This window comes from Rhamphochromis longiceps, linkage group LG18 (assembly GCF_057381845.1).
Source record: "Rhamphochromis longiceps isolate RC_006_pf linkage group LG18, R_longiceps_female_GT1.1, whole genome shotgun sequence".
Taxonomy (NCBI): domain Eukaryota; kingdom Metazoa; phylum Chordata; class Actinopteri; order Cichliformes; family Cichlidae; genus Rhamphochromis; species Rhamphochromis longiceps.
In genome coordinates, this window is record NC_140574.1 from 14,995,283 (window position 1) to 15,009,964 (window position 14,682).

At 38.8% G+C, this 14,682-nt stretch overlaps 2 protein-coding genes and 1 long non-coding RNA gene across 3 annotated transcripts; 1 reads left to right on the plus strand and 2 right to left on the minus strand.

Annotated features, from left to right (window-relative positions):
* Nucleotides 1–18: 18 nt before the first annotated feature.
* On the minus strand, nt 19–7,328 carry LOC146647944 (E3 ubiquitin-protein ligase TRIM47-like). The gene is made up of 7 exons (XM_085389695.1): nt 6,605–7,328; nt 3,909–4,004; nt 3,520–3,753; nt 2,917–3,076; nt 2,712–2,819; nt 1,811–1,903; nt 19–453 (listed from the first exon to the last, which is right to left on the minus strand). The coding sequence occupies exons 1-7, from the start codon at nt 7,202–7,204 to the stop codon at nt 386–388; spliced, it is 1,359 nt and encodes a 452-aa protein (XP_085245821.1). The 5' UTR covers nt 7,205–7,328; the 3' UTR covers nt 19–385.
* On the plus strand, nt 6,209–12,047 carry LOC146647945 (uncharacterized). The gene is made up of 2 exons (XR_014908542.1): nt 6,209–6,320; nt 6,631–12,047. It is a non-coding gene; the product is annotated as an uncharacterized LOC146647945 (long non-coding RNA).
* LOC146647946 (protein THEM6-like) lies at nt 11,470–13,898 on the minus strand. Its single transcript, XM_085389712.1, has 3 exons — nt 13,801–13,898; nt 12,746–13,250; nt 11,470–12,601 (listed from the first exon to the last, which is right to left on the minus strand). The coding sequence occupies exons 2-3, from the start codon at nt 13,244–13,246 to the stop codon at nt 12,494–12,496; spliced, it is 609 nt and encodes a 202-aa protein (XP_085245838.1). The 5' UTR covers nt 13,247–13,250; nt 13,801–13,898; the 3' UTR covers nt 11,470–12,493.
* Nucleotides 13,899–14,682: the final 784 nt, after the last annotated feature.

Consider the following 14,682-nt stretch of genomic DNA (forward strand, 5'->3'; position numbering starts at 1 on the left):
ATGTAGTGCGTTTGTTTTTTAATGCCAGCATGTCAAATAATCCACGTTATCATTGAAGCAAATATGACTGTTTACAGAGGATTACTGGGTTAAAAAAAATAAATAATATACCTTTAAAAGCATCTAACACTGAAATAAAACGCACTAAGTCAGTCCTGCTTGTTGCTGCTGAATACATCGTCAGTGCGATCTTCACAGATGCTTTTCTCGTGCCTTTCCCAACACTGATTACATTTGAGTATAGCAGAATAAAAAATTTAAAAAAAAAAACAGCAATTACATGACTTAAGTTGTAGTGTGGCTTTGTGTGTGGACAGCACTTGAGTATAATGACGTTCCATCAGGGTGAGTGTGTGAAAGTGAGGTTTGATGTCCTTAAGAAGTCTTATTTCCTCCTGGGGTGAGCACGTCGTGGAGGGTGCTTATGTCTGGATCCCGAGGAGAATTTAGAGCCTGGAAAAAGAAGGAAACAAAGAAAAATCTTTTTTTTTCTTTTTTTTTTTGTCTTTAGCACAAATAAATACCACAACTTATACCAGTAGAGTCTAGCTTGAAATGTGAGGAAGGGGTAAAGTTGTTACTAATTTTCTGTTTAACCACTGCTTAATACTGGATCGAGCCTTCTACAAAGAATGATGATCAACAACAATAGCTACGTAAAAAGATAAAAAGATCAATGCACACGTGTGTAAAAACAAGCTTTTCTGGAACAATATGAATAAAAACCAAAGTCCCGCAGCGTGGAAGCGATTGATGTTCTTTTTTCATTGTTTTCTGAAGTTTTGAGTTTTTTTCTTTTCTCATTTTGTGACGCTGTTTAACAGAATTTAGATTAAGTGAATCGATCCCTGCCTGCCTTTAAGCTAAAATGTTCAATCCAAAAACCTGACTTAGCAGCAATCAAATAGCCAGCATGAGCAAACATTTTTTTAAAGTCAAACTTTACTCCGGCATTTTTTTACAAGATTATATCAGATTTGTCACGTGGCTATAGATTTATCTCAAAGTACTTTGGCTGATCCCTTATTTCCCAAAGGGTCACCACAACGGATCGATCCATGTTTTTGTTTTTTTTAAATATCGGACTATCAAATAGAAGCTTGTTTCCACTCCTGGAAAACAGTGAAAATTTCAGCTCAAACTTGTTGGAAAATAACTAAAAATTGAGAAAATAATTTAAAATTTCAAGTTATTTTCACAGAAGATAGAGTTAGTAAGTGAGAATTGTGAGATACCCAAACAAAAACTTTTAAATAAAAATCTAAATTGTAACTCGTGAATGTTTTTAGTGCCAGAAATGAGCTTCCATAAGTTCCTGACACAACCCTCCCATTAATCAAAGTTTGGGATTAGGACTAGGAGTGCCACGCAGCCACATGAGAGCACTGCTTGCTGACGTGTATCAAATAAAATTTAGGTCTCAAACTGTGCTGAGTGGCTCCAAAGTGTAGAGCTTCACACATCCACCTAACAAGGGAACGATCCCAGGCGGAGACAAAAATCGATATTTAAAGATTCTCGACCATCTGGCTGAGCTACTTATTAACTAAAGATTAGCTTTAAAATATTGACTATGTAAACAAAACACAACAAACAAATCTATCAAACAAAGAAACAAGAGTTAATATTTGCACAAGTTCTTGTTACAGTGACACCCGGCACTGGCGGGTTTAAGCACATCTAAACTCAATCGGCTTCTTTCTTTATTACACTAGAACAATAATATGAGCAGAAGGATTTGCATGTGGTTTGCTTGAGTTAAGTGGGTTTCACACACGTGCAGTAAATACTGTTTAAATGTTGTAGTTACCAAATGGTGAAAAGGAAAACGCTGGAGGTCCTGGAGTGAGGAAGGGGTTGAGAGGGCTCACATGACTTTGGTCTAGACCAGGCGAAGGGATCACTGCGATAACAAAGACGGGTAACAAAAAGAGGTTACTACAGTCTCAGCTATCGGTCTTTATCTGCAGATTCAGCAAAGCCAACTGCTGTGAGATAATAAGATCAGATTAACATGTCTCATTTTTCACAATTAAAATAAAAATAAAATAAACAGAGTTTTATCAAGACAGAAATTTTACATTTTTAGTGTGTTTTTGGTGACGTGTGAGAGTTTTTTGTGGATTTATATTAGTCTTACTTAAGTTTGATTTAAGGCAAATTCCTTCTAGAAAAACAGGAAAATATTCATTTTGTTTTCATGTTACACCAAACATGAAAAATATCAGTGTAGACCACTGAGCTTTTGATAAAGTGGATGAATTTCTTTTATATTTATATCACATTTCTGTCAGTATCTCCCAGCTGTTACAACAATATCACCCAATTATTATATCACTTTATATTTTTTTATTTAGATATTCTTTATTTTAACTGCCATTTATTATCTAAGAGTTGTTTGAAATCAGTAAATTATACATTTTAATCTTTAATATCTTAATGGTGTGTGACCCTGCTGCCAGGGGAGGTTTATTTAAATGACCCTACAGGCCTTTACACACCGGACACCTAAAATACGTGCGACTATGTAAAACCCTAAAAAATAAATGTATTGAGCTTTGTAAGAGTGTTTAATCCGGCGCAGATAAGATGGTGATTTTGATTTAAAAGAGTGATTTAAGATGATTAAAAATCATCCCTGACCACCAAAACTGCTGCACTGTTTAAAACTGTTAATAAAACCTGTGAATGTGACACACATGAACACTCACATGCAGCTGCTTCCATTTGTACAACTTCCAGATTAAAACTTCGATCCACCACCGTGCAGTCAGACTCGACTGAGAGATCTGGATTCCTTACAATTACTATATTTCTCACTGTAAAAGATAAAAAAGTAGAACAACGTCAACAGACAGTCGACAGAATCATTTATGGTGCAAAAAATTAAAATGTGATACAAATCTTTATATCTACCTCTCTCATAAATGCTGACACATCCGTTCTGACAGACCTCCTGCAGAAGCACCTTAAAATCTGACACAGCTGTCGTCACCGGGCCGAAGGTGAAGTCTGGGTCCGATGCAACCAACGGCGAAGCCGACAGCACAGGTGGAGCATGGAGGGACTGACAGCTCTAAATACAGACCAGGAACAGTGGTGAAGATAAAACTTGAACCACTTTTTTTCCCAAGACTTTGCTGTGGCGGTGTGTTTATGAATATTTCAGCACATGGTGGGCTTAGCAACATAGAGACTAGGAAGGTAAGCTGACGCAGAGATGTTTCCCAGCATGCTATTTATACAGAACACAACAAGGAAGGGTGAGTAGCAGAAATAAGTGGAGGGGTGGCATTCATGACAAAAGACAAGACATAAAATGGTTTGGTCAACGACCACAAGGCACCAGATCCAAGGCTGGGACTACAGTAGTGAAAGATTATCTACGAATGGGTCTGGATGTGATAAAAGCTTAGGAAATTCCTAAGTTTAAGAACTCCCTACAAACAGGGACTATTTTCATTGTGTAGCATATCGTCACAGTAAAATGTCCTGAGAGTGTGATAAACTCTTATCCACCTGAAGGAAATGGATGGGGTCTTCAGCGTGGGAAAGCTTATCCAGTTCATCTTCATTCTTCTTCAGCTCGCCGATCTCCTTCTGAATCTGCTCCAGCAGCTTCTCTGCCTCACCGATGGCCGTCTTCTCCTGAGCTTTAATCAGCTCTCTAACCTCAAAGCGCTTCAGCTCTATTGACCGAATCAGCTCGGAGAAGACTGCGTCGCTTTCCTCGGCTGCTGCACGAGCCGAACGCTGGAGGGAGACAGAGAACAGAACGCCAGGCAAAGAGTGAAGAAAGACCAAAAAAAACTTCAAAAGCTGATAAAATAGCAAATGTAGACCTTTAACAGTAGAAAGATTAGACATTTTTACCATCCAACAGTGAGATGTTGAACATCAGCACTTACGCTGAGAGAGAAAATGGCTTTTCTCAGCTCCTGCACCTCCTTTTCTCTTTGCTGAATCCTCAGCTGGGAGCTCTGCTTGATCTCACTGAGCTGCCTCTGACGAAAATCAAAAATAAAAAGTCATGTAACTGAACAGAAGTAGATGCATTTCATTCTCTGCTACATTATCCAGATTTCCTGCTACACTGGGCCTGTGCACGGACTGAAGTCAGTTGTCACTAAAACTGAATCACTAAAAAAAAAGAGAAGAAATTAAAAATTATTATGAAGTCTTTCAGTTGTTTAATTCTTTGCTGCTTTTATTCCACACAAATACCCAAAAACAGGTTTGAGGAACTCCAGAGGTGTTTCAAACCCAAACTATAAACTTCACATCTCTGCTCCATTTCTCTGACGAGTCTACAGTTAAACTGTTTGGTCCTACTGTGGATCAGGCTGAAAATGTATTCTAGATTAGATAGTGTGGTGAATTAAAGACACCGAAACACTCAGTGATGAACGTTGGATCTTCTTAACACAAAGGATCTGAGTTATCTGCTTTAATGCGTTCCTCATTAAAACTGCATCACAAATTATGACTCGGTAGTAAAACCCTGAAAACCACTGAGACCTTTAAAATACAATCAATAGCTCAGTTCACAATAAAAGAATAATGAACAGCAGCAGTTAGCAACAGATATACAGAAAATTAAATGATGTTCATTTGCGTGACTATTATTTGAACATGTAAGCAGTGGTTTATATGTTTGCCTATCAAATGGAAAGGCCCTTGGTTAATTCCAGGAAGAGACCCAAATCAATTTGGAATTACAGCATGTCAAAATTTACATGAGGGTGTCAACTTTTCTTTCTTTTTCTTTTGGTGAGATAAATAGGAAAAGATTTGCAGCTTTTCTTTAGATCTATTGGAGTCATTTTAAATATTTTTAAGTTGGTTGCACTTTTTTTCCCTCGTTTCTCTAAGTCAACTTAACAAGTGGCTCCATCAGGTAGTGATTTGCTCAGCAAGTGAAGCGGCGCTGATTTGATTCCAGCTGGAGACACAAGTCCCTTTGGGGTTGTATCTGGTGGAAAACTCAAACATGTGGCGCTTGCAGCTGTGACAAAAGAGCAGCTGAAAATACATTCTTCCTCTCTAAAGCACCCTGACACTTAGTCACATTGATTTTTATACTGCTGTGAATAGGGACAAATATTTGTTCATGCATAGGAGGCTCTGTGGTACAATGGTTGTCATGTTCATCTTACACACAAAAGTCCTTCAGGACTGAAACACAAACCCAACCTACAAGCAAATGTACATACCAGATGAATAAATGAGTTCTCTTATAAAGGAACAGATAAAGTTACCTTTAGTTGAGGATTATTTTATTTTGGAAAAATCTGGAAAATTTGACTTCTTTTCTCACATTTGATGTAAGGTAGAATACAACCCTACAAATGGCAACTGATTGACAAAACCAAATCAGCGCTTTAATGAAACATTCAGAGGTTCATAATTAAAGAATAGACAACACAAAATTAATGAAACAATGGGTTGATTTATAGATAATTACATGGCAACCACTTTGATAATCATTTCAATGCAGCTTCCAGCCTCTCAAATGTCTTTAATTATAAGATTTGCAGCTTTTCATTTTACCCGTGTGCGTGTGTGTGTGTGTGTGTGGTAGACATGTGTCTTTTCTGCCCCATTTCTCTAAAGCATCTTAACAGTTAGACTATTTTTGTCCCCCTGTGAATGGGTCCCTGGATTAGATTAAGTCTTCACTTAAAGAAAAAGAAAAGACACATTGTTTGACTCTGGAGTGGATTCAGTCCACTGTTAAAAGACGATTTTAAGAGAAAGTGCATGTTGGAAATGTCAACACACATTTGCATCTGTGGATTATGTTTATATGAGAAAAAGACTATATTCACTTTAATGTTTACCTTAAGCTGCACTGCAGTATTTAGACTTTTTAAACCCTGACTACAGTCATACGGAAAAAAACTCTAAGGAAGCAATTAAGATTTTATTTATGTAGCACAAAAAAGGCAAAGTGCAACAAAAATGCTAAAACATAGAAACAAAAAGTTACCCAAAAAGCAAGTTTAAAAAGCTGCTTTTTAAAAGAAAGCACAGACCACACGCTCAGACAGAGAAGGTTCCAGAGGGTCTCAGGGTCACTGTTGCAAAAGCTCCGTCCTATTTTAGTTCTCAGCTTTGTATGTTGCAAAGCCAGCAGGCCCTGATCACATGACCTCAGGGACCTGCTGGGGTTGCACGATGGTGCCCATCCCTGCAGCGCTTTAAAAGGCAAAACCAGAATCCTATAGTGGACTCTCCAAATGATGGGGAGCCAGTGCAGCAGATTTAACTGCGATGTGACATTTGAATACGAAGGAGACTTAGTCAGAACAATTGTACTTGTAAGGTTCTTACCTTTGCTTCCTCTGGCAGTTTGCTATAGTTTAGATTTAGTTAACTGTGTCAAAATGTTTTGTTTCCCTTTAATTTTTTTTTTATCACTTTAAGTGTTGCTTTTAGTCTTTTTATAATATGGGGATATTAGTGAGGGGCAGACTGGGGTTTTAAATCAGGGAAACACTCCAGACAGCACATTGTGGAGGCAGTTAACTCAGCCTCAGAAAAAAGGGAATGAGCTCCATGTGGGAGGCTTCCTCCCTCTGTGTAATTCAGGTGAGGTGATTACCTTCTTCTGCTGTATCTCCTCCTCAGCCAGCACCGTGTCGTGCCCTTTGTGCTCGTCGGTCAGACACAGGGAGCAGATGCAGCGCTTGTCGGTCCGGCAGTAGACCTCGAGCAGCTTGTCATGTCGCGGACAAATGGTCTCCTGGAGCCGCTTGGAGGCAGCCACCAGCTTGTGTTTTTTGAAGGCTGAGGACTCGTAGTGAGGCCGGACGTGATCATCGCAGTACGACGCCAGACAAACCAGGCAGGAGCTGGCCGCTTTGCTCTTCAACCCGATGCAGACGTCACACTCCACGTCGCCGGCTTCGGCAAAAGTTCGGCCAGCTGTCGGTGCCGCGGCGTCCTGGAGTGTCGTGTTCTTAAATATCTCCACCACGTCGGCCAGAATGGTGTTCCTGGCGAGCAGCGGCCTCGGGTTGAAGTTCTGTCGGCACTGCGGACAGACATAAACCCCGAGGTAGTCGTCCTGGTCCCAGTAGTTCTGGATGCAGCCCGAGCAGTAGCTGTGTCCGCACGGTATAGTAACCGGGTCCTTCAGCACGTCCAGACAGATGGAGCAGTTGAACTGGTCCTTGTCCAGGAGCACCCCGGCTTGAGCCATCGTAGAAAACACCAAAGTACAGCTAGAAAGTGACAAACAGCTACTGCTTTGTTTACAGGAAGAGAATGAGGGGGCGTGGCCACTGAGGGCTTTAACAGGACTGTATCGACGGTCGGCAAACGACGAATGGGTGCTTTGCTGCCACCAACTGGCACGGAGCGGGAGTGAGGCGAACAACAGGTTTATCGTACTGCAGACATTCTGGCTTGATGTTCAGAAATGGTAAAAACCAAATATTTCATTCGATTTTGCAAACTGTGTTGTAACGTTATTTTGGTTATTCTCTTAAACGAATTTAAATTATATATAAAGTCTTTAAAATTACTTCTAGAAAACAAACCATAAAAAAATATAATATTCCAAAGCATCTACCCACTGAAATTGTTATCTGAGATAAATCACGTCTTCTATTATAGTTGTTGTTTTTTTCCCCGTCTTTCTCTCTCTCTTCGCATATGTGGCATTTAATTTGTAATCTGTCTAGATGTCTATATTCGCTGTCTATATAACGGGGAAGTAAGGGTACTTAAATTGAATTCTAATAACTTTTTACATGTACTCCCTACATTTTTAAACAAATATCTGTACTTTCGACACAGACGTGTTACTTTTGGTTAAACTGTATCATTTATAGCGTTTATACTCGGGACTTGGCACACTATGGGAATAACTGCACGCAGTCTGCGTGTTTACTGATGTTTGAGCTTTGTCAAGGTTGCATTGGAGTGAGCTTCTGAGCATACGCGATGTTTTCTTAATGCGATATGATACGGGACTTTGTAAAGAGACAGTTTGGCTTGTTGAATTCTGTATCAAATGCATCAAATGCAATTTAAAAAAAATATCTAATAAGTATATAATAAAAATATATCATACACAACAAGATATAGAAAAAAGAAGAAACGGGTTAAACAGTTCCAAGTTCCAAAAAATCTGATTTTTTTTGGGCTATTTAAGGAAGGAAGGCAGCTGTTGTACCTGCTGGTTTTAGCCCTTGCTCAGTGAGTAAAATGGGTCGTTCCAGACATTGCATCGAGGGAGAAAAAACTTTGATCAGAAAGTTGATTGGATAGAGGAAAACTTAAAAAGAAGTGCAGAAAATAATTGGCTGCTCAACTAAAAAGATCTCAAATGCTTTGAAATGGGAAAGAAAACCCGAAACACGTGGTAGAAAAAGGAATACTACCATCCGCCTAGATCATAGAATAACAATAATGGCAAAGAAGCATCCAGTGATGAGCTCCAGAGAAATAAAAAAAGATCTCCATTTACTTGTGAGAACTTCAGTAATCAGAAGATGCTTATGTGAAGCCAAACTATTAGCAAGAAACCTTCATAAAGTACCACTGCTGAAAAAAAAAAACACATGTATTGAAAAGGTGACAGTTTGCCAAAGAACACATTGACTGGCCTAAAGAGAAGTGGTGCGATATTCTGTGGACAGATGAGAGTAAGATTGTTCTTATTGGGCGTAAAGGCCACTGAATACAAGCCACAGTACACTTTGAAGAAAGTAAAACATGGAGGTGCAAGCATAATGGTTTGGGGCTGTTTCTCATACTTTGGAGTGGGGCCCATTTATCACATAACAGGCACCATGGACCAGTTTCAGTACCTAAAAATACTGGAACAGTTCATGTTGCCTTATGCTGACCCTTAAAATGGGTGTTTCAGCAGGAAAACACCCCAAACACACCAGCAAGCGGGCAATATCCTGGTTCCAGACAAAAACAGATTGATATCATGAAGTGGCCGGCCCAATCCCCAGACCTCAATCCGATTGAGAATTAGTGGTGTGACCTCAAAAATTCTGTTCTTAAAGCAAAACCCAAGAATGCAGAAGATCTGTGGAACGTGGTCCAGTCAGCGTGGAGGCAAGTCTAAAATGTTAGTTGTAGATCAGTATATACGGATATACAACTTAATATTAGTTCAGTGCTTAAAGGAAAAAGCCAAATCCTCATTTCATTTTCATTTTATACTATAAAAATTCCAGTTTGTGAATGAAAATGAAGACACTGCTATTTTTGTGAATGATCTAATATTCTTTTTCTTCATTTTCAGTAAAGAAAAGAAAAGAAAAGAAAACAATATTCATGTTTTTATCTGGGATTCCAGTGCCTTTGTATATATGGAAATACATGCTATTATCATCTCCAAAAATGTTAGAGCACTTATGCAAATATGTGATGTCTTGATGAATCGAGCAGATATTTGAAGTTTACACAGCACCATTCTCGCATGAAAATATCTTACAAGTTTATTTTGTGACCCAGAAAGAGTAATATTTCAAACTCTGCCACTCTGTGTTCCTCCGCCACTGCCTCGTTTGAATTTTGGACGAAATGGATTCTGGGATATTGCATTTCGTCATTTCGAACGGCTTGGAGACCAGAACAGCCAATCAGATTTTTTTGCATCCAAGTCTGTGATTGGCTGGTTTTGTGGCACAACTTTTTTTTTCTTTTTTTTTTTAAACTTTATTAAAGAGTTGAGCGCGCACGGGCAGAAATGTTGAGCGTGAGCAACACATTTTGAGCAAGCGCAAATGCAAAAACTGAGCGAGAAGGGCTGCTATTGTGTGTGTGTGACCTCAGGAGGAGGAATTTGACTTTTGCACGCAGGAATGAATTTTGTTCACTCAAATTCAGCTTTTCGTCGCTCAAAATAAATTTCTCCTCAAAATACAACACTTGCACCTGCAAACTTGTTTTTACGTGCGCTCAGAATAGTGGCACAAAAATAACGCCATACAAATACGCTAAACGTCACAAATCTCTAAAAACTCCCTCTCTCTCTTTTTCTACTCTCTCTCGCTCTCTCTAGCCATCACTCCTAAAACTTCCCCCTCTTCCTAAACGACCAAATGTCATGTCGCCATATCATTTTTCGATTGGTCGACATGGTGCATTTTTCCACCAACACGAATCATAAGCAGAGAGTGCTTGCTAGACAGTAAACGTGGCGAAACTATTCAGGAAAAAACGCCGAGTATATATTGTTTATCATGACTCTGGTTTTACGTGGCCTATCAACACAATTTAAAAACTGGTATATATATTACTCGTTACTGAAAAAAGTAACGCCATTACAAGTAACCGTTACCAATTCTCCTAATTCCGCCGTTACCCCTAATTCCCATCACTGGTCTACATATACATCATTTCTAATGTGGGCCGTGCTGTTTTAGGACAGTGACATGTCTGACACTGACCATGTACCAGTGCCTGAGAACACTGGTGTGGAGGGGGAGATTGCATTCAGACTTCTGAGTTTGAATGCAAAGCAAATGTGTTGTTTAAACTAGAGACAGCTCTTGTGACTGAACAATAAATACTGTTCTGGGAACGAATTAGATTTTACAGTGACAATGAATCTTCCATCGTTTGTTGCATGTTTAAAATCTCAGTTTGCACTTGACACAGCTGTCAATGCCCATGATATTGAGATGTTCTTTGTAGATGTGCCTGTATTGTTGACTGCTTTGAAATTTACATTGAAAACCTGAAAGCAAGGTCAGAAACATATTCTAATTACAAACATTGCTATACAATGAAATGAAAAGAGTTGAGTGTGGAAGAAATGGCAAAAATGTGAAGGTGATTGTGTATTTCTGACATTATTTTTGTCTTTTCTGGAGTATAATGAAACCCACATTTTGGAAATTACACCTGTGCCTGTACATCCTTGGGCTCTTGGTCACTGATGGGGGGACTTTTCTAAATGGATTAAAATGTCACAATTGTTGGCACTTTCACGTGGAAGGATTTTGAATGGATACCTATCATTACTTTGACGATCACATTTTTAATCTGGACTCGTTATCTACAAATAGTTTTAGTAACTAAAACTGTAAAAAGCACATTTTCCTGTAAAAACAAGATTAATTTGGTGATGGAAAAATTAAACACATAAAGCTACAGCATCTAAACCTATAACTATAACAGCCCTGTACTTATGGTTTTTGAAAGTTGCAAATGCTGCTTTTCCAGCTCTGAACAACAAAGGAAAAACTCAGAAAGTCAGAAATTTTAGATTTACATGCCAAATGTTAACTGTTAAATGATCACCTAAAGGCTGTTTAATATAAATTAAGTACATTAGCTGTAAAAATGTCCCGTGAAGTTCTACAAACCAAACTGCATGTGTACTTTGCTCACAAAGACAAAAACAGTGACCCAAACAGTTTCCAGAGCATTTTTAATTGAAAAAAAAATGCACTTACATGTTAACAAACACAATAAATAAATTTTGATACATTTCAATCAATCATAAATAGTTGGGACTTAAACAGAGAATGTATAACTTCAAACTTAAAAGAATCTGGTGATCAGTGCATCAACAACATAAATAAAACAGATTAGACATCTTTAAAAAAAAAAAAATCGGATTTCCTTCACACAGAACAGTACATTACTTTGGTCACAAAGGAAAAACTCTGATGCGTTAACGAGAACATCTTTCAAATGACCCCCTCAGTGGACTCAAACATCACTCAGACATTCATTGGTAATTGTGCGTTGCAGGTTTTGAAAAGTTGCCAGCAACCTCATGTTTGCTCATTACACCCGTCAATCGAAAATATAAGCACGCTCTCATAAAATGACACGCAGGCCTGATTGAGGGGCTGTCCTTTTAAAAGCAGATATTTTAATTCTTCATTGCACCGATATATTCATCCCTCATAAGAATTTTTGTTTTCTCCCTTAGGTTAATAATAACTTTGTGCAAAATACTGATAGGGAAATTAAAACAATCGTCAGCACATGTTCATTATATCCATTCAAGTATTTCATTGCACCCATGTCTTTTTTTTTGGTGAAAAGTTATAACGTGTTCTAAACTACTAGAAACAGGCACAAAAATATTCTGGTTGTTTCAAAACATGCATTGACGTCAGTGGAAGATTACATTTTGTTCTACATGCTTATCTGAGGTTAGAGGATTTTGCTGAATGAGAATGAAGATGTGTAATGCTGGTCTACTTACAGTCAACTACTGAATAAGCTGCAAGGGTAAAGCTACAAACGCCATTGTGATCCATTTACATACCGAGCATTTGAAACCTTACAGTTCAAGTTTTCATGTTCAGCTCCCCTCGGGTCAAAGAACTTCACGTCTTACAAAAATACACAGCAGGTAGGATTTATTCAAAACAGAGATACTTCTGGAAGTCAACTAAAACACTCTACAATGTTTAAGTGTTTGTGTGCATGTATATGTGCGTGCAATGCTATATATGATATGAAATGTGTCGACACTCATGATACGCAGCGTCATGGTGTGGCTTCACTTGTTCTTTCCCTCTAGTCCACTCTCTGCTCTCAGGGCTTGGCTGCTGGCCGCAATGAAGTTCATCCAGTGTTTGAGGTCCTCCGGAAACTCTGGGCACTCGATCTATAAGCGGACAAAGTGTTAGATGAATAAAATTGATTAATCAGTCAATAATACTCATAGTTTTGTGATACTAAAATGTGATGATTTTGTGGATTCTACTCCTGAACAGAAGCACTTTGAGGATGACGCCACCACTTCCCTTACCTTCTTTTTGCAGATAAATTCAATGATGGTTTCGGGGCTGCAGTGCACCACATTCTGCCTACAGAGCATGATCGCAGAGACGAAGCCATCTTTCTTGGATACAAAACGCTGCTCCAAGTAAAAGGCTTTCTCGTCCCAGCCCAAAACTTTGGTCCGAATCTCAAAAGCCTCACGGAAGACCAAGGAGCGGCGGTACCGGATGGTAGACGCCCCTACCACCAATTTCGCCCCCAGTTTGCGTGAGGCCATGAACAGTCCGTTTCTCATGTAATGGTGAAAGCGTGCAAAGTCACACTCCCTCAGATACCGAGAGTTGTTCATGTGGCCCAAGTAGTCCAAATCATGTGGAAGGACCATGCCTTCGATGCTCTGCTCGGCTAAAATGTCCCGTATCCTGGGCTGGAACCATGCCTGGATGAACACCTGGGCCCCTCGCAGGAAGTACCAAACATCCAGGCTGCAGAAGAGCAGGAGGAGGGCACCCAACGCCAACAGCAACATCTCTCTGGAGAAATAGTTCAAATATTAGCATCAAAAATGAAAACCGAAGTTTTTAGAAAAGAACGTGTTTATTTGCAATGTTACAGTCATTATCTTTTATCTTATTTTTTTAAATTAAAAACATAAGCATTTTTTTTTAAAGAGTCTAAATTGATGATTGCCTTCAGGATTAAAATAAATGCATCTTTGACCTCATCAATGACAGTGCAGATGTGGGGGGGAAAAAAAACAAAACAAGAGATCAGTGTTCCCCTCCTTACACTGACTTGAAATTAACCTGGCTAAAAATACAGAAGCAGCATATTTTCACAAGCAGTCGATTCAACCTTGAGGGGATTGTAAAGCTAACGCTTCTCCTTTAAAATGAACGGCCTGCAGATTGCTGTCAAAGCCAAATCTGTTAGCTTAGCCGCTAGCTGCCAGCAGCCGGTGCCCTCGGAATTAAAGCGAGCACAGCCTCCTCGCACAGCCGCCACACTTCAGTTCACCATATCAGACATTAAGCGTCAACCATACAGACGGCAGAAGTATCTTTTAATGCCCGTGAAACTCACTGCGCGTCCTGAAGAAAGTGCTATCATGGAAAGCGGTGCAACTTGAAGAAACCGGTAGAATCAATGAACATAATTTCCGGGTGTATGACGACAAGAAGCCTTATTGGTTGACCTGTCGGCATGGTTACACGAAAACGTTTTCGCGTTTTCCAGGGATTGGCGATGCCACAGTTACACGTGATTTAGTTACTTATTTATTTTATATCTTAATTTATTCATTTGAACCTTGGTTAACACAGAGACGGTATGTAAGGTCGTTCCGTGCGCCCTTTCATTCACTAGAAGTTACTGTTTACTTTGTATAAGACAAAATAGTGCTTTTAAAACATAGCACTGCCAATAAATAAAAACATATTAATAATAATAAAACTACTTAATATTTTTATTATATTTTATGGTACGAGAGTTAGTTTTTTTTGTTTTTTTTAATGTTCTAATTAGTTTCCGCTCCTAGACAGCTTTCTCCTTTCAGTTGAATTTGCATCTTATTAATATAATATGGAGGGTATTTGTCAGGTAGATTTCAGAGATTCCGAATAGTAATTACAACACAGCACTTTGTGGAGGAATTTGACTCATAAGGCCATTCCAAGTCTCAACAAATGTATGTATCAAATCCTCAAAAGGCAAGACTAAAGCTAAGAATATTTCCTAGAAATATTTCTTTTAGTTTAGTTTGTTTTGTCAGTAGACAACAACATCTCAATTACTATGTTTTGAAATTATTTTTATTGCAGTGAATATTTTTCTTCACTCATAGTTTGTAGCTTTGCTTCTTTGTTGGGACACTTTTTATTGTAAGGTAAAAATCCTACAATAATTCAGAGAAAACCTAACAATCAGATGACTTCCTATGAGCAAGCACTTGGTGACAGTGGGAAG